At 26.8% G+C, this 15,716-nt stretch overlaps 2 protein-coding genes across 2 annotated transcripts in view; one reads left to right on the plus strand and one right to left on the minus strand.

The window, feature by feature from the left end:
- The window catches only part of LOC135932019 (dehydrogenase/reductase SDR family member on chromosome X homolog), a 47,925-nt gene that overhangs the window by 22,491 nt on the left and 9,718 nt on the right, over nucleotides 1-15,716 (plus strand). The gene's annotated exons all lie outside the window — the stretch shown is intronic.
- Nucleotides 1-15,716, minus strand: part of LOC135924200 (uncharacterized) — a 134,323-nt gene that overhangs the window by 13,482 nt on the left and 105,125 nt on the right. Inside the window, exons 42-45 of the mRNA XM_065459250.1 lie at nucleotides 12,169-12,469; nucleotides 1,433-1,680; nucleotides 931-1,237; nucleotides 550-728 (exon numbers count right to left, since the gene is read on the minus strand). Coding sequence (XP_065315322.1) covers nucleotides 550-728; nucleotides 931-1,237; nucleotides 1,433-1,680; nucleotides 12,169-12,469 — 1,035 coding nt within the window. The remainder of the gene's footprint in view (nucleotides 1-549; nucleotides 729-930; nucleotides 1,238-1,432; nucleotides 1,681-12,168; nucleotides 12,470-15,716) is intronic.

The raw sequence follows: 15,716 nt of genomic DNA on the forward strand, positions 1-15,716 counted from the left end.
AATTATTAGTAATTTTTAAAAATCATAAATTTTGATAAATATTCGAATTATACTTTTTTTGAATTTTGCAAATATTAGTAATTAGATTTTAAAAAATCTAGCCATAAACAAATAGTTTATTTTTTCTGGCACTTGCAATATTAATTTTTTTTATCGTAATAGTGGCCTCTTGATTGAAATTTTTTAAACCTAAATTAAAACAAATGTAAATTGTAAGATTTTAAATTTTAATTTCTTCAAGATTAAAATATAAAAAAAAATTAATATTATATTGTGATTTTTTCTAATAACAAATGTATAATTGATGAAATAAAATTTGTTTATGCATTATTTTTTTCATAGTAACAATAACAAGTAAGTAACGTTTTGGGTAAGGCGTTAAATTTAAAAAAGTTACTTAAAAGGCATTATTTTTGCAGAGTAACACAAAATGTAATGCAGTTAATTTTTCGAGTATCGTCTACGAAACTAATATAAAGCGATTATGTTTAAAATAAGTTTTTTATAGTGTAGCGGTTAATTAAAAAAAACCATATTAGAATATATTACTTGCGGCGAAATTGTGGTAGCACTTTCGAGAACTCTGGTTAGCTCATCCATAGAAACGTTAACAGGTTTTACCGTATTTGTTTGTAAATTTAATATACAATTATGTGTCAATAGGACAATAGGGTACATATCATCAGGTTTATTCGAAAATCCTATATTGACTATTGATACGCATTGCGCTTGTTAAATTAAATAAAAAAACAATATATTAAAAAATGCTACGATTATGATCAGTTTTTATTCAAGGTTGGTATTTTATTATTGAAAAATTACGTATTAAACTCAATACCTATATCGTTAAGCTATCCATACGGCAAAATATTTATCAAAATCCTATGTAAATATAAATTTAAGGGTTTAATATGGCCAATTTCGACTTACTTTGATTTGGGCATAAAATCGATCTATTTAGACATGCTGAATTTTTGAGAGGTCTAACTAGGTGAAGACCTAATACACTGGCTAATTTTTTGGAGCCGTTCGAACTCTCCAACCTGGAAATAATTAATTCTGGAGGGACCAATGAAAATGAGCCATTTGCAAGGTCAGTAGTCGATATGGCAAATATTATTTGAATTGAATCCTCGTTATCTGAATGATGACCTCTCTTGAAAAATTTTCCCATCTTTGAAATTACATTATCAATTTTAGAGTTTGTTAGGGGAACTATCGATAATAGGTGAATATTCTTAAATAATTTTTAAAAAATAAAAATTTGTCAAGTGAATGTATTATATTTTAATAATCTGAGTTTAAAAAGATATCGCATGGGTATTTTTTTTGAAGGAATTGTTATTTAAATAATAATAAAAAAGGCTTAATAAAACACATTTATACTATTTTACATATGATCAATAGGGTGTAAAAAATTACGTTCCAATACCTTTTTCTCCGTGTCAAATATATAGGCCATTTTATCGATAAATGTCTCCCACATGTTTAACAGGTAAAAATTGATAACATTAATAGGACGTAATTCCATCACGATCGAATTTCGAGAAATTTCTTCTGATGTATGAATGGATATATCAGATATTCCCAAAACATCCAACCTAATTACTTTTACCATGGGGGACTCGAGATTTTTCCCATTTTCTGTGGTCGAAGATTCTACGAATAAATGATACGTGCCTGAATATCGAATATTATACATTTTAATAACTGTATTCCATGTGAATTCAGCGAAACTTATATCGCGAAACGCGAATGTCGTCGCGAATGAATTTTATAACGAAACTTTTATCGCGAATCCACATTAGCGAACTTTTCCGCGAAGACAATATCGCGATTTTTTTATAGCGAAAACTTTAAAGTTAATACATTAGAGAGAAATTTTTAACGCGAATCAATAATAGCAAAAATTTTATAGAGAAGTCATTATCGTGAAACTTAAATCGCGAAGACAATATAGCGAAAGCTTTTTAGCGAAATATATCGCGGCCTAGTATTAATTATTATTTATTTATATTTAATGTCAATATTTTATTTATCAACAAATAAACATCTGATATGAATTAATATTTTATATGATTATTATGAAAATGAATTTCTTTTCGTTGATGTTTTTTTAATAAAAAAAAATGATATGCTACTATTGTAATATTATTTTGTTACAATTAATTAGTGATTTTCAAGCCCAAAATATTAAGCAAAAAATATTTTTTGAAAATAAAAAAGATTTTTGAACATATTTTGATTTGATAAAAAATTTTAAATCTTCAATTGTAAATAAATCTCTTTTGAGGAATTCTTTTGTTGAATTTTATTATAAATAAACAATCTTTTAGGTGAAATCTTTTATAGTTTTTTTTATATCATTTTTGTAAAATTATCTATTTTTTAAGTATATTAAGAGAGGTAGGTTTTCTAAATAATTTTTTTTAAAAATATTTATGTTATTTTATATGATCGTTTTAAGGAAAATAATTTAATGTGACAATTGTCATATTCTTTATTGAAGATGTTCCTTGGAGAAATGACAATTATCATAATCGGTATTTTTAAACATATTAGATTTTTTGACGCTAAAATATGTATTTTTAATATATTAAATTAAAATTTCAATTATCATATCGTTATTTTTTAAGCTTTTTTGACATAAATAGGCTAAAATAAGTATTGTTAACATGTAAAAATAAAACTTCAATGGAGATGCCCTAGATAAGTGACAATTGTCATAATCCTTATTTTTAAAGTTTTTTAAATTTTTTGACGCAAATGTTAAAAATTTTAGATTGTAAACATGTTAAATTAAAATTTCATGAAGATGTACCATAGAAAAGTGACAATTGTCATAATCGTTAATTTTAGAGATTTTGAATTTTTTTGACAAAAATGGGTTAAAATAAATTTGACAATTGTTGTTTTTAAAGAGTTTTGAAATTTTTTGATGTAAATGGGTAAAAATATATATTGTAAACATGGGAATTGAAATTCCATGAAGATAAACAATAGAAAAGTGACAATTGTCATAATCGTTAATTTTAAAGATTTTGAATTTTTTTGACGAAAATGAGTTAAAATATATATTGCTAGTGGCATGTTAAATAAAAATTTTGACGATTGTCATAATCATTATTTTTAAACTTTTTTTGACGTAAATGAGCAAAAATATGAATTGCTAACATGTTAAAATAAAATTTCAGTGAAGATGTTATACCATAGAAAAAATTGTCATAATTGTTGTTTGTAAAGTTTTTTGAAATTTTTTGATGTAAATGGGTAAAAATATAGATTGTAAACATGAAAATTAAATTTCCATGAAGATAAACAATAAAAAAGTGACAATTGTCATAATCGTTGTTTCTAAAGTTTTTTGATTCAAATGGGTAAAATTATAGCTTGTAAACATGTTAAAAAATTTTATGAATATGTACCATAGAAAAGTGACAATTGTCATATTCCTTATCTTTAAAGTTTTTCAATATTTTTTTTGAGAAATCATTCAAAAAAAGATATTTTCTTATTTTATTGAAATAATTCAGAAAAGTGCCATGTTAATTATAACAATCTCAGATCTTTAGCTTCTTATATTTTTTTGAGAAATGTGTTAGTAACATTTGTCGAAACAAAAAAAACAAATGGAAATTTTCAAGCTCATAATCGTTGTCCCTTTTATCCTGTTTAAAATTTGATAAAAATATGCAAAATTATTAAAGATAGTTGTAACTCATATTAATTTTAAACTTTTAAGATTTGGATTCACAATCTTATTACTTTAATTAACAAACTTGAATACCCTGCATTCACAGTTAGCAAATATTTTTGTATATTCGTGGCAAAGTAGTGCTGAGTCTGAATTCAGGGTAGGATTTTTATGAAAAGAACTTAAAAACCATATGAATATTATTTAGTAATATGATACAATCAACATCCTATTAATTTAATGTTAAGATTTTGAATTTTGTAAACATATGGTAAAAATGGATTACAATCTATATTTTAACCCATTTGCGTCAAAAAAATTCAAAAAACTTTAAAAATAACGATTATATAATTATCACTTTTCCATGGTGCATCTTCATGAAATTTTAATTTAACATGATTACAATCTATATTTTAACATTTGCAACAAAAAAGTTCAAAAAACTTTATAAACAATGATTATGACAATTATCACTTATCTATGGTACATCTTCTTGAAATTTCATTTTAACATGTAAGCAATTTATATTTTTGCCCATTTGCGTCAAAAAATTTCAAATAACTTTAATATAACGATTATGACAATTGTCACTTTTATTTGATACATCTTCATGAAATTGTAATTTAACATGTTTACAATCTATATTTTTATCTTGCGTCAAAAAACTTTAAAAATAGGATTATGACAAGTGTCACTTATCTAGGATATATCTTCAAGAAGTTTTATTTAAACATGTTATCAATATTTATTTTGGCCCATATTTTTACCTTGCATCAAAAAAATTTAAAAAACTTTAAAAATAAGGATTATGACAAGTGTTACTTAACTAGGCTACATCTTCACTGAAGTTTTATTTAAACATGTTAACAATACTTATTTTAGCGCATTTACGTCAAAAAAATATAAAAAACTTTAAAAATAACTATTATGACTATTGTCGCTTTTATCCTAATTCCAATTTAACATGTTAAAAATACATTTTTGCCCATTAACGTCAAAAAATCTAATATGTTTAAAAAGGTTCCACGTCATTACAAAGAAACCATTACAGAGAATGTATTTTACAGAGAAACCTTTATAGAGAAAACAATAATAGAGAATGCACTTATAGAGAAAACAATTATAGAGAAAGTCGTTTATAGAGAATTATTTTATAGATAAAACAATTATAGAGAATGTCGTTTACAGAGAATGATTTTATAGAGAATGATTTTACAGAGAATGTTTTTATAGAGAATGATTTTACAGAGAATGATTTTATAGAGAATGTATTTTATAGAGAATTATTTTATAAAAAATTTTATTTAAAGAATATGATTATTTTATAAAAAAAAATTATTTAAAGAATATGATTAATTTATAAAAAATGTTATAAATTTTTTTGTAAATTTATGTGCTCTGCATAGTCAAAGGGGGAAAAAAATTATATGAAATATTATTAAATATTAAAATTACCTTATATAAGCGAATTATTGGGCAGTTTTTATTGTAAGAAAATTATTACAATCGGCAAAATAATAAGAGTTAAAATATAAAATTATAAAAACACTATTTTCGAATTTTAGAAAGTTTTTTTATAATCTTATATCGTGTTTAAATAAAATTTTAGAAGGTTACAATTATATTAGTATCAAGTGGATAGTAAATTCAGGGCAATCAGCTCTGTATAATATTATAATGTAAAAAAATATAAATTTATTATTTAAATATATTTATAAAGAGTAACTAGTTACTTTGGACAGTTACTTTGTATAAAATGTAGTCAGCTACAGTTAGGATTTTTGTAAATGTAACTAGTTATAGTTATCTTTTATCAAATCTACTTAATTTAACAACACTTATGTTATTTTAATTCTTCTTATAATATTATTTTTCCTAAAAATTTTAAATTATAGTTGTGAAACACGGATAATTCTTTCTTTAGTTAAAATATATTTGTCACCTTAATCGTACAATCAATGTGCTATATCAAAATATTTTTATGGCATAATTGTTTGGTTATCAATTGAAAACAATCTATGTTATTTTATATAAACGGCTCTCTATCATTGTTTTTTCTATAAATTTTTTTCTATATAATTGTCTTTTTCTGTAAATTTTTTCACTTTTTTTTTAAAATTATGGCTGAATTTATTTTAAGTAGTCGAAACAATCAGTTACTACTTCTTGATTTTTACCTCTTTCAAAAGGAAAAAACATCAAATCAAACAACCTATTGGAGATGTATTCAATTCCATGTGGATGAATGCAGTGGGCGCGCCCGAACTAAGAACGGAATACCTATATTCCACAATAAAAAACATAATCATGTACCAGACATTGCTGATATTGAAGCAAGAAAAGAGATGAATAAAATCAAACAAGAGGCTTCTAGTACCCAATCTCTGCCCAATAATATAATGGCCGATATATCTAGCAATATATCTATAGACGCCATTGGGAAAATGCCTAGTTGTTCCTTAATTAAAAGACAATTCAAAGAAAAAGACGCCAAGTAGGAAGAGCGCCTGCCATTCCCTTAAGCCTGATTGACTTGGTCATACCTATTGAATATCAATTATCCAATGATGATGAACTTGTTATATGATAGTGGTCATCATGATCACCGATGCCTCATATTTTCAACCATAAAAAATTTAAATTTTTTATCAACATGTGATAAATGGTATGCAGATGGCACATTCAAGACATGCCCTCCTCTCTTCCAACAAATATACACCATCCACGGGATGTAACATAAAACCATTATCCCAGCTATTTATGTCCTGATGACATCACGTCGCCAACAAGATTACCTTAATATTTTCAATCAAATAAAAAATTTTAAATCCTAAATTCATCATGATCGACTTTAAATTAGCAACCTTATCTGCTTTTAAACAGTCGGTTCCACTGACTGCGATCCGCGGGTGCCTGTTTCATATGTCGCAATGTATATGGCGCACTGTTCAAAAAAATTCATTAATTTGCAATGCATATAAAACGCAAACAAATTTTGCTATGTACATAAAAATGTTAATGTCACTGGCATATGTACCAGTGGAGGATGTAATTCATGGATTCGAGGAATTATGTGCCTCTGAATTCTATCAAGAAAATAGAAATATTCTCGCCCACTTGATAGAATACTTTGAAGAGACGTGGATTGGAAAAATGATAGCTATGGAGAGGAGGTCGCCAATATTTAGCATTTCTCTATGGAATTGCTACGAATCAACACTAGCTGGTGAACCGAATACCAATAATTCAGTAGAAGTCTGGCATCAAAGTTTTTCGTCTCATATAAGTTCCCATCATCCAACGATCTTGAAATTTATAAAGAGTTAGTAATTATATTATATTAAAAACTTTTCCATTTGGCTCTCAAAGACAAAGATAGCCTGAATTGTTACGAATTGGAACAATACTCTTTAGGATTAATGGCCCCGCTGTCAAAGAAAGAATATCGTGAAAGATCCAAAAGGATTTTTCTAATTGTTGGAGATTTTTATTCAAGAACTATGCTGGATTATTTAAGGGCTTTATCCCAGTCTCTTCAAAGTATTCTATCAAGGGGGCGAGAATATTTCTATTTTCTTGATAGAATTCAGAGGCACATAATTCCTCGAATCCATGAATTACATCCTCCACTGGTACTATGCCAGTGACATTAACATTTTTATGTACATAGCAAAATTTGTTTGCGTTTTATATGCATTGCAAATTAATGAATTTTTTTGAACAGTGCGCCATATGCATTGCGACATATGAAACAGGCACCCGCGGATCGCAGTCAGTGGAACCGACTGTTTAAAAACAGATAAGGCTGCTAATTCAAAGTCGATCATGATGAATTTAGGATTTAAAAAAATTTGGAAATTTTTTATTTGATTGAAAATATTAAGGTAATATTGTTGGCGACGTGATGTCATCAGGACATAAATAGCTGGGATAATGGTTTTATGTTTCATCCCGTAGATGGTGTATATTTGCTGGAAGAGAGGTGGACATGTCTTGAATGTGCCATCTGCATACCATTTATCACATGTTGATAAAAATTTTAAATTTTTTATGGTTGAAAATATGAGGCATCGGTGATCATGATGACCACTATCATATAACAAGTTCATCATCATTGGATAATTGATATTCAATAGGTATGACCAAGTCAATCAGGCTTAAGGGAATGGCAGGCGCTCTTCCTACTTGGCGTCTTTTTCTTTGAATTGTCTTTTAATTAAGGAACAACTAGGCATTTTCCCAATGGCGTCTATAGATATATTGCTAGATATATCGGCTATTATATTATTGGGCAGAGATTGGGTACTAGAAGCCTCTTGTTTGATTTTATTCATCTCTTTTCTTGCTTCAATATCAGCAATGTCTGGTACATGATTATGTTTTTTATTGTGGAATATAGGTATTCCGTTCTTAGTTCGGGCGCGCCCACTGCATTTATCCACATGGAATTGAATACATCTCCAATAGGTTGTTTGATTTGATGTTTTTTCCTTTAGAAAGAGGTAAAAATCAAGAAGTAGTAACTGATTGTTTCGACTACTTAAAATAAATTCAGCCATAATTTAAAAAAAAAAAGTGAAAAAATTTACAGAAAAAGACAATTATATAGAAAAAAATTTATAGAAAAAAGAATGATAGAGAGCCGTTTATATAAAATAATATAGATTGTTTTCAATTGATAACCAAACAATTATGCCATAAAAATATTTTGATATAGCACATTGATTGTACGATTAAGGTGACAAATATATTTTAACTAAAGAAAGAATTATCCGTGTTTCACAACTATAATTTAAAATTTTTAGGAAAAATAATATTATAAGAAGAATTAAAATAACATAAGTGTTGTTAAATTAAGTAGATTTGATAAAAGATAACTATAACTAGTTACATTTACAAAAATCCTAACTGTAGCTTACTACATTTTATACAAAGTAACTGTCCAAAGTAACTAGTTACTCTTTATAAATATATTTAAATAATAAATTTATATTTTTTTACATTATAATATTATACAGAGCTGATTGCCCTGAATTTACTATCCACTTGATACTAATATAATTGTAACCTTCTAAAATTTTATTTAAACACGATATAAGATTATAAAAAAACTTTCTAAAATTCGAAAATAGTGTTTTTATAATTTTATATTTTAACTCTTATTATTTTGCCGATTGTAATAATTTTCTTACAATAAAAACTGCCCAATAATTCGCTTATATAAGGTAATTTTAATATTTAATAATATTTCATATAATTTTTTTCCCCCTTTGACTATGCAGAGTACATAAATTTACAAAAAAATTTATAACATTTTTTATAAATTAATCATATTTAAAAAATTTTTTTTATAAAATAATCATATTCTTTAAATATTTTTTTTTATAAAATAATTCTCTATAAAATACATTCTCTATAAAATACATTCTCTATAAAATCATTCTCTGTAAAATCATTCTCTATAAAAACATTCTCTGTAAAATCATTCTCTATAAAATCATTCTCTGTAAACGACATTCTCTATAATTGTTTTCTCTATAAAAATTTCTCTGTAAAATACATTCTCTATAAAATAATTCTCTATAAACGACATTCTCTATAATGGTTTTCTCTGTAAAAGTTTCTCTATAATTGTTTTCTCTGTAAAAGTTTCTCTGTAATGACGCGATACCGTTTAAAAATACCGATTATGATAATTATTTTTCCAAGGAACATCTTCATTGAATTTAAATGATATTTTTACCCTTTTGATTCAAAAAATTTCAAAAATCTTAAAAAATAACCAATATGACAATTGTCACATCAAAATATTATCATTAAACAGATCATATAAAATAACATAAATAAGTTAAATATAAATATTTAAAAAATAGATAATTTTACAAAAATGATAAAAAAAACTATAAAAGATTTCACCTAAAAATTGTATAATTTATAATAAATTTCACAAAAGATTCCTTAAAAAAGATATATTTACAAAGAAGATTTAAAATTTTTATCAAAATATGTTCAAAAATCTTTTTGAACTTCAAGAAATATTTTTTACTTAAAATCTTGGGCTTGAAAATCACTAATAAATTGTAACAAAAATAATATTACAGCATATCATTTTTTATTAAAAAACATCTATATATATAATCACCGTAATCAAGAAATGAACGTTTTCGTATATCCTTAATGTTAATTTTTATTTTTCTTATCAACTTTCCTATCTTTTTAATGTTAATTTTTCCTATCAACTTTCCTATCTTCTTAATGTTAAATAAATCGATGGAGACTATATCTCTCTCATGTTAAATTTTAAGAAAATTTTTTGTACATAACGGGATTCGAACCCATGACTTAACGTTTTAAAGGGAAACGTTCTTCCCACTCAGCCACCTTCTATATTAAATTTTGTAATAATCTTTCTTATATATGTTATTGTTATGCAATTTTATTTTTATTGGCTTATTAATCTTTATTTTTATTGGCTTATTAAGCTCTTATTTTATTGGTTTATAGTTATTTATATTATTTAATTTTAAAATCAACCATTTTTTATTTTAATTAAAAAAATCGTAACGAAATGATTACAACAGGACATAATAGTACATCTGCCAAAGGCCCCAAAATATAGGAGACAGTAATTAAAAAGATGTTTAATTTTTATAGATATTATTACAGAATAAATCACCACCAGGTTGGCACAAGATTTAAATCATGTTTGAGCTTACCTCTGGTTATCAGAAAATAATTTTAAAGTCTCAACTGACCCATACTCAATCTGCATTTCACATGTTGATATTAATAACGAAATGATTACAACAGGACATAATAGTATATCTGCCAAAGGCCCCAGCATATAAGAGACAGTAATTAAACAGATGTTTAATTATTTTCTTTATTAACTAAGCAAACTTTATTTATTTATTTGAGATTCTTATGATACAGAATATTTAAAAATGTAGGTATAAATTGGTATTGTATGTTATTTCCAGAGTTCAAATATTGTTTGAGAATACTGGCTTATTTTGGGTTGGTAATATGAGATAAATGTTTATTTTTCAATTGGCTAAATATAATTTAAATTTATTTGTTAAATCTAATTTATAATAAGTACTTAGGTTTAGTGAGGAAGGTTAATTTTCTGGCATGGGAAGATATTGATAAATAGGAATTTTAAGCTATTTGCAAAGTTCCCATATTGTGGTTGAGATAAAAAAAAATTTTTACTACCATATTTTGCAATGGTGAACGTATATTTTTCATAAAATCTTTATGTAAGGAGTTAATGTTTTACAGCGACATGCTTTTTTTGATCAGGTTATCCTGGCTATTGCCGATACCTCAATTACTACCAGATTTTTCTGTATAGATGCTCCTGGTGGATCAGGTAAGACGACATATCTTTATAATACTCTACTACACTATCTTAGAGGACAACAAAAAAATGTCTTACCTCTAACCTGTGTTGCTTGTCCTGGGTTCAATTGCAACGATTTTAATCTTCCATCTCCTGACCCTATCACTCAATCTAATTTATATGACCCAATAATAGAAGCAGATGTCGCAATGGTAATGTTAGCCAATCTAAATGTTTTACAGCGACATGCGTTTGATCAGGTTATCCAGGCTATTAACGATACCTCAATTACTACCAGCTATTTTTATATAATGGAAAAAAGAAATACTTTCAATCTCCTTATTTAATGGAATTTACTTCCAAATTTTAGAAAATTCACTGAATGTTCTCAAAAAAAAATTTCCTGTAATAGTTCATGATTTTTTTATTCCCGTCATTCTTGATGGGTTATCAACTAGTCAAATAATAAATAATATGTTGTTTTCCTTTAAATAAATGCATTCGCAATATATTTATTGTTTCGCGGTAATGTGTTCGCGATTTCGCGGTAAAAAATTCGCTGTAAAGTGTTCGCATAAAATGTATTCGCTCTAATAAATTCGCGACAATAGCTTCGCGAAATTGTCTTCGCTATAAATGTTTCGCGAAAAAAATTCGCAGAATTGGTTTCGCGATTTTACCTTCGCTTTAAAAACTTTTCGCGAAAAACGACATACTGAATTGACCTGATACGAAGTTTGCGATTTTAAACTTTGAGGTAGAGTTTAAACTTTCTATTTTGTTAGTCTTAAGTGGGCAGGGGGGGGGGCATTTTTGTATTTAATCGTTTATAGCAATATTTATAAATACATAAAGAACACAAAAAGATACTTATGGCCCTAAAACTTACAAAACGTTTTTTAATCATGGATAATATTAAGCATTTACGCACAAAATTTCAAAGAGATTCTTTTAACATCTAAATATTGAACGCAAACCTAGAAAAATATATCGAAAAGGAAAACACTTTGTTTGAACCTTTTTAATTATCTATCTACAAAAAAAGCTGTACTTAGACCATGATCACCATACTTCGTGAGAAAATTTACTAGTAATACTAATCATATAAAATTTTGGACACTCCCCAAACCTGGCGCCAAAAATGTTCCTGAAATAAGAGTTTTGGAAATAGAATCAAATTGGAATAATTGTTCGGATCGGCAAAGAAAACCGATTGGGCAACAAACTAAAGTAATATGGGAACCGTAAAAGGCTGTCAAGAGTTTTCCAGGTGGTACCTGCCGATATTGTAATGGTAAAGTGTAGGAATAATATTGGGCGTTTTTCGAATTCGTACTATTTTCAGCGTCGATATTTTCGCAAATGCTCCTATTTTCTTTGGTGATAGTAGACGAGGATGGGTAATAATTAGTAGTTGAGAGAAGATCCGGCTTTATCAAATATTGGTTCAAATGTAAATTGTATACAAATTTAAATATGATTAATCTTAATTCTGATTGATGTTTCTCCGTGTTATGCAACGATTCTAAGACTATCTTAAGGGTAACGTACTTTATTTGAAAATAATTTAAAATAACATTAGATAAAGACCTAATAGAGTTAACTACGGTTAGTTGTGTCATTAAGATAATATTCCCATTCAAAAAATAAGTGGTATTGAAATAAAGAAAAGGTTATATTTAAAAAAAAGGTTATCTTAATTCATGATAAAATTGTCTGAAATTTATAGGGTTTCTATAAATCCTGCAGGGCTGTAGCCACGGGGTGGGGGGGGGCAAAAAAATTTTTGGGGGCAAACCTGGCTCCCAGAAAAAACCTTTGGCCCCCAAAAATTTTTCTGCCCCCCCCCCCTCCAATTGAAATTTTTTTTTAGAATTGATTATTTTTATATTTTTAATATAAATTTTGAATATTTATTCAAAAAACATGTCTATTTAGAATTGATTATTTTTATATTTTTAAAATAAATTTTGAATATTTATTCTACAAACATGTCTAGTTTGTTAATTTTTTTCTATCCTGTTTTATTTTTATTTTTATTTTTACCCAATATTAAATTATCATTCATTCATTTTTTTCCATTTTTTATGTTGTTTGTAACATTCTCTATAGGTATCACATTTATATTATAATATATAACCAGTTATTTTATTTTACAGCGTTTATTTTAAAATTACGAAGAAACAATCAGTTATTAACTCTTATTTTAAGTTAAAGTTAAACAAATGTCAAGCAACATCACCTCTACAAACTACCAGTAATACTACATCAGAAATTTCAGAAACTGATTCTTCTCATATTTAGTATAAATTTATATTATTATTTCATGACTTATATGATATTGATATAGGGCAATACCTATATATTATTTCATATATATTTATTTTATATAAGATAAGAGACAGACATTTATTATTAATATTATCATTTTTGTATAATAATTTTAATTATTAAAATAAATATATTCACTCATATTTCAAGATATGAATGAAGCTAATAATCTAGAAAATGATCCTCACTACACTCAGGAGGAGGAAGATGGTAAATAGTTTAAAATTTAACCCAAATTTTTCTATTTATATATTTTTGACAATATCAATAGGAGTAGGAGATTATGGTGTTTCATTATTACATTTTGATTTTAAAACAAATAAAGACGAAGAAGATACTCGATCATCTTCATCTAGCAGCTCAGTCTCTCATTGTCAAGAGGCAACTAGTAATTGATTTAATATAAAAATATTATATTTTTTTGTTAATCTTTAAAGATATAATGTTTATGACCCTTTTCTAGTTTTTAATACTGAATATTTATAATTTTACTGATCAACTTTACTGATAATCTTCATCAGGGTTTGCACTACAGTATAGCAAATACTTGTATCTTAAATACAAGATAAATTTTGTGTTTGTTCATTTTCAGCATGCCCTTCCTTCGCCCATCCTGATGACCATTATTATTTATGACCCTTTCCCTCATTACAATTTATTAATTATAATATTTTTAGTGTCAAAAAAGTCCTCTAATGGTTCAATTCAAATCTCAGGTGACCTTGGCCAGAATAAATCAAATCAAATTAAACAATTACGCGAAAAAAGATATCCATGGAAGGCAAAGATCATTTCAAAAATCATGGTATAGAGGCCGAGACTGGTTGGAGTATAGTGTAGAAGCTGACGCTGCCTTTTGTTTTACATGTAGGAAATACTTGTGTAATCCAAGTGATGAATTTGGACAAACGGGATTCAGAAATTGGAAAAATGCGTTAGCTGCCAAGAAGGGACTGCTAAAACACGAGAGCTCAAAAGCTCATTTAAATTCAATTACAATATGGCATGATAAAAATCAAAATATAAATAAAGCTACAGAAATAACTAAAATGTTGGGAGGTGATCAAATTAATCGTAATCAATGTTATATTAAATCAATATTTGATTTGATGCATTTCTTAGCATACAAGAGCTACCTTTCCGTGGGACTGGTTCAACAAATATTACGGATGCTGCAAAATATGAAAACATAATTTATTCTTCTGGGCTATTTATAGCAATGTTTTCCTACACCATCCAAAAAGACCCTGAATTAAATAAAATTATGAAATTTATACCCCAAAATGCCCTGTATACATCACCACAGATTCAAAACGAAGTAATATCCATTATGGCAGATATGGTGCTTGAACATATTTCAGACAAATATAATAAAAGCGAGATGCCTTTTTTTTGTCTTAAGGCTGATGAGACAAAAGATGCTTCAGGTTGTGAAAACCTGAGCATAATAATTCGCTATATTTTTTCTGGAGAAATCCAAGAAAATTTAATAGGAATCATTAATTTAGAGTGTCTTTCTGCTGAAAGCATTACAGATTGCATTTTAAAGCAACTTAATGATCTAAATATTAATTCAGCTAATATAATTAGCCAGGCATATGATGGTGCAAACGTTATGTCTGTCCGAAATAGAGGAGTGCAAACACTTCTTCAAAAAAAAATTAATAAAAATGTTCCTTTTATACATTGCTACAACCACAAGTTGCATCTTGTGGTTCAAAATTGGTATAATAATATTGTTATTATTTCTAATTTTTTTAATTTATCAAATGCATTGTATAATTTTTTCAGGCGTTTTAACGTATCCTGTAAATATACAGGCCACACCCTTAAGAGACTTTTAGACCAGAGGTGGACTGGTCATTTGGAAACATATAGCATTATTTATGAGAATTTTGAGGCTATTGGTGAAGTATTATTTTACTTTTCTAATAGAACTCTTAATTCAGAGGTTTCAATTCATGATTCAGTCGAAGTCTCTGGTCTTTTATCTATTAATATAAATTACATTATATTAGCTATCATAATTTATGAGATATTAATTACAATAGATCCACTAAATAAGTATCTACAATCAGTAGGTACTAATCTAGTGGATGCTAAAAATTGTATTGATTCTACTATCAATATATTAAAAAATAAAAGAAGTGATAATACTTTTGCTATGAGTATGATTAAGGCTGAAAAACTTTTATCAAAATTTAATCTTACTCCCCAAAAATCATCGCGGGTACGTAAAACGCCTAAAAATTTCCATTTTAATCTTTTTTCATCTTTTAATACATTGTCCCCCCTTGACACTGATTATTTTTTATCAGATAAAATGGCCCCATTAAAATCCCTGTT

Source organism: Gordionus sp. m RMFG-2023, chromosome 1, assembly GCF_954871325.1.
Source record: "Gordionus sp. m RMFG-2023 chromosome 1, tfGorSpeb1-WG-v2, whole genome shotgun sequence".
Taxonomy (NCBI): Eukaryota; Metazoa; Nematomorpha; class Gordioida; order Chordodea; family Parachordodidae; genus Gordionus; species Gordionus sp. m RMFG-2023.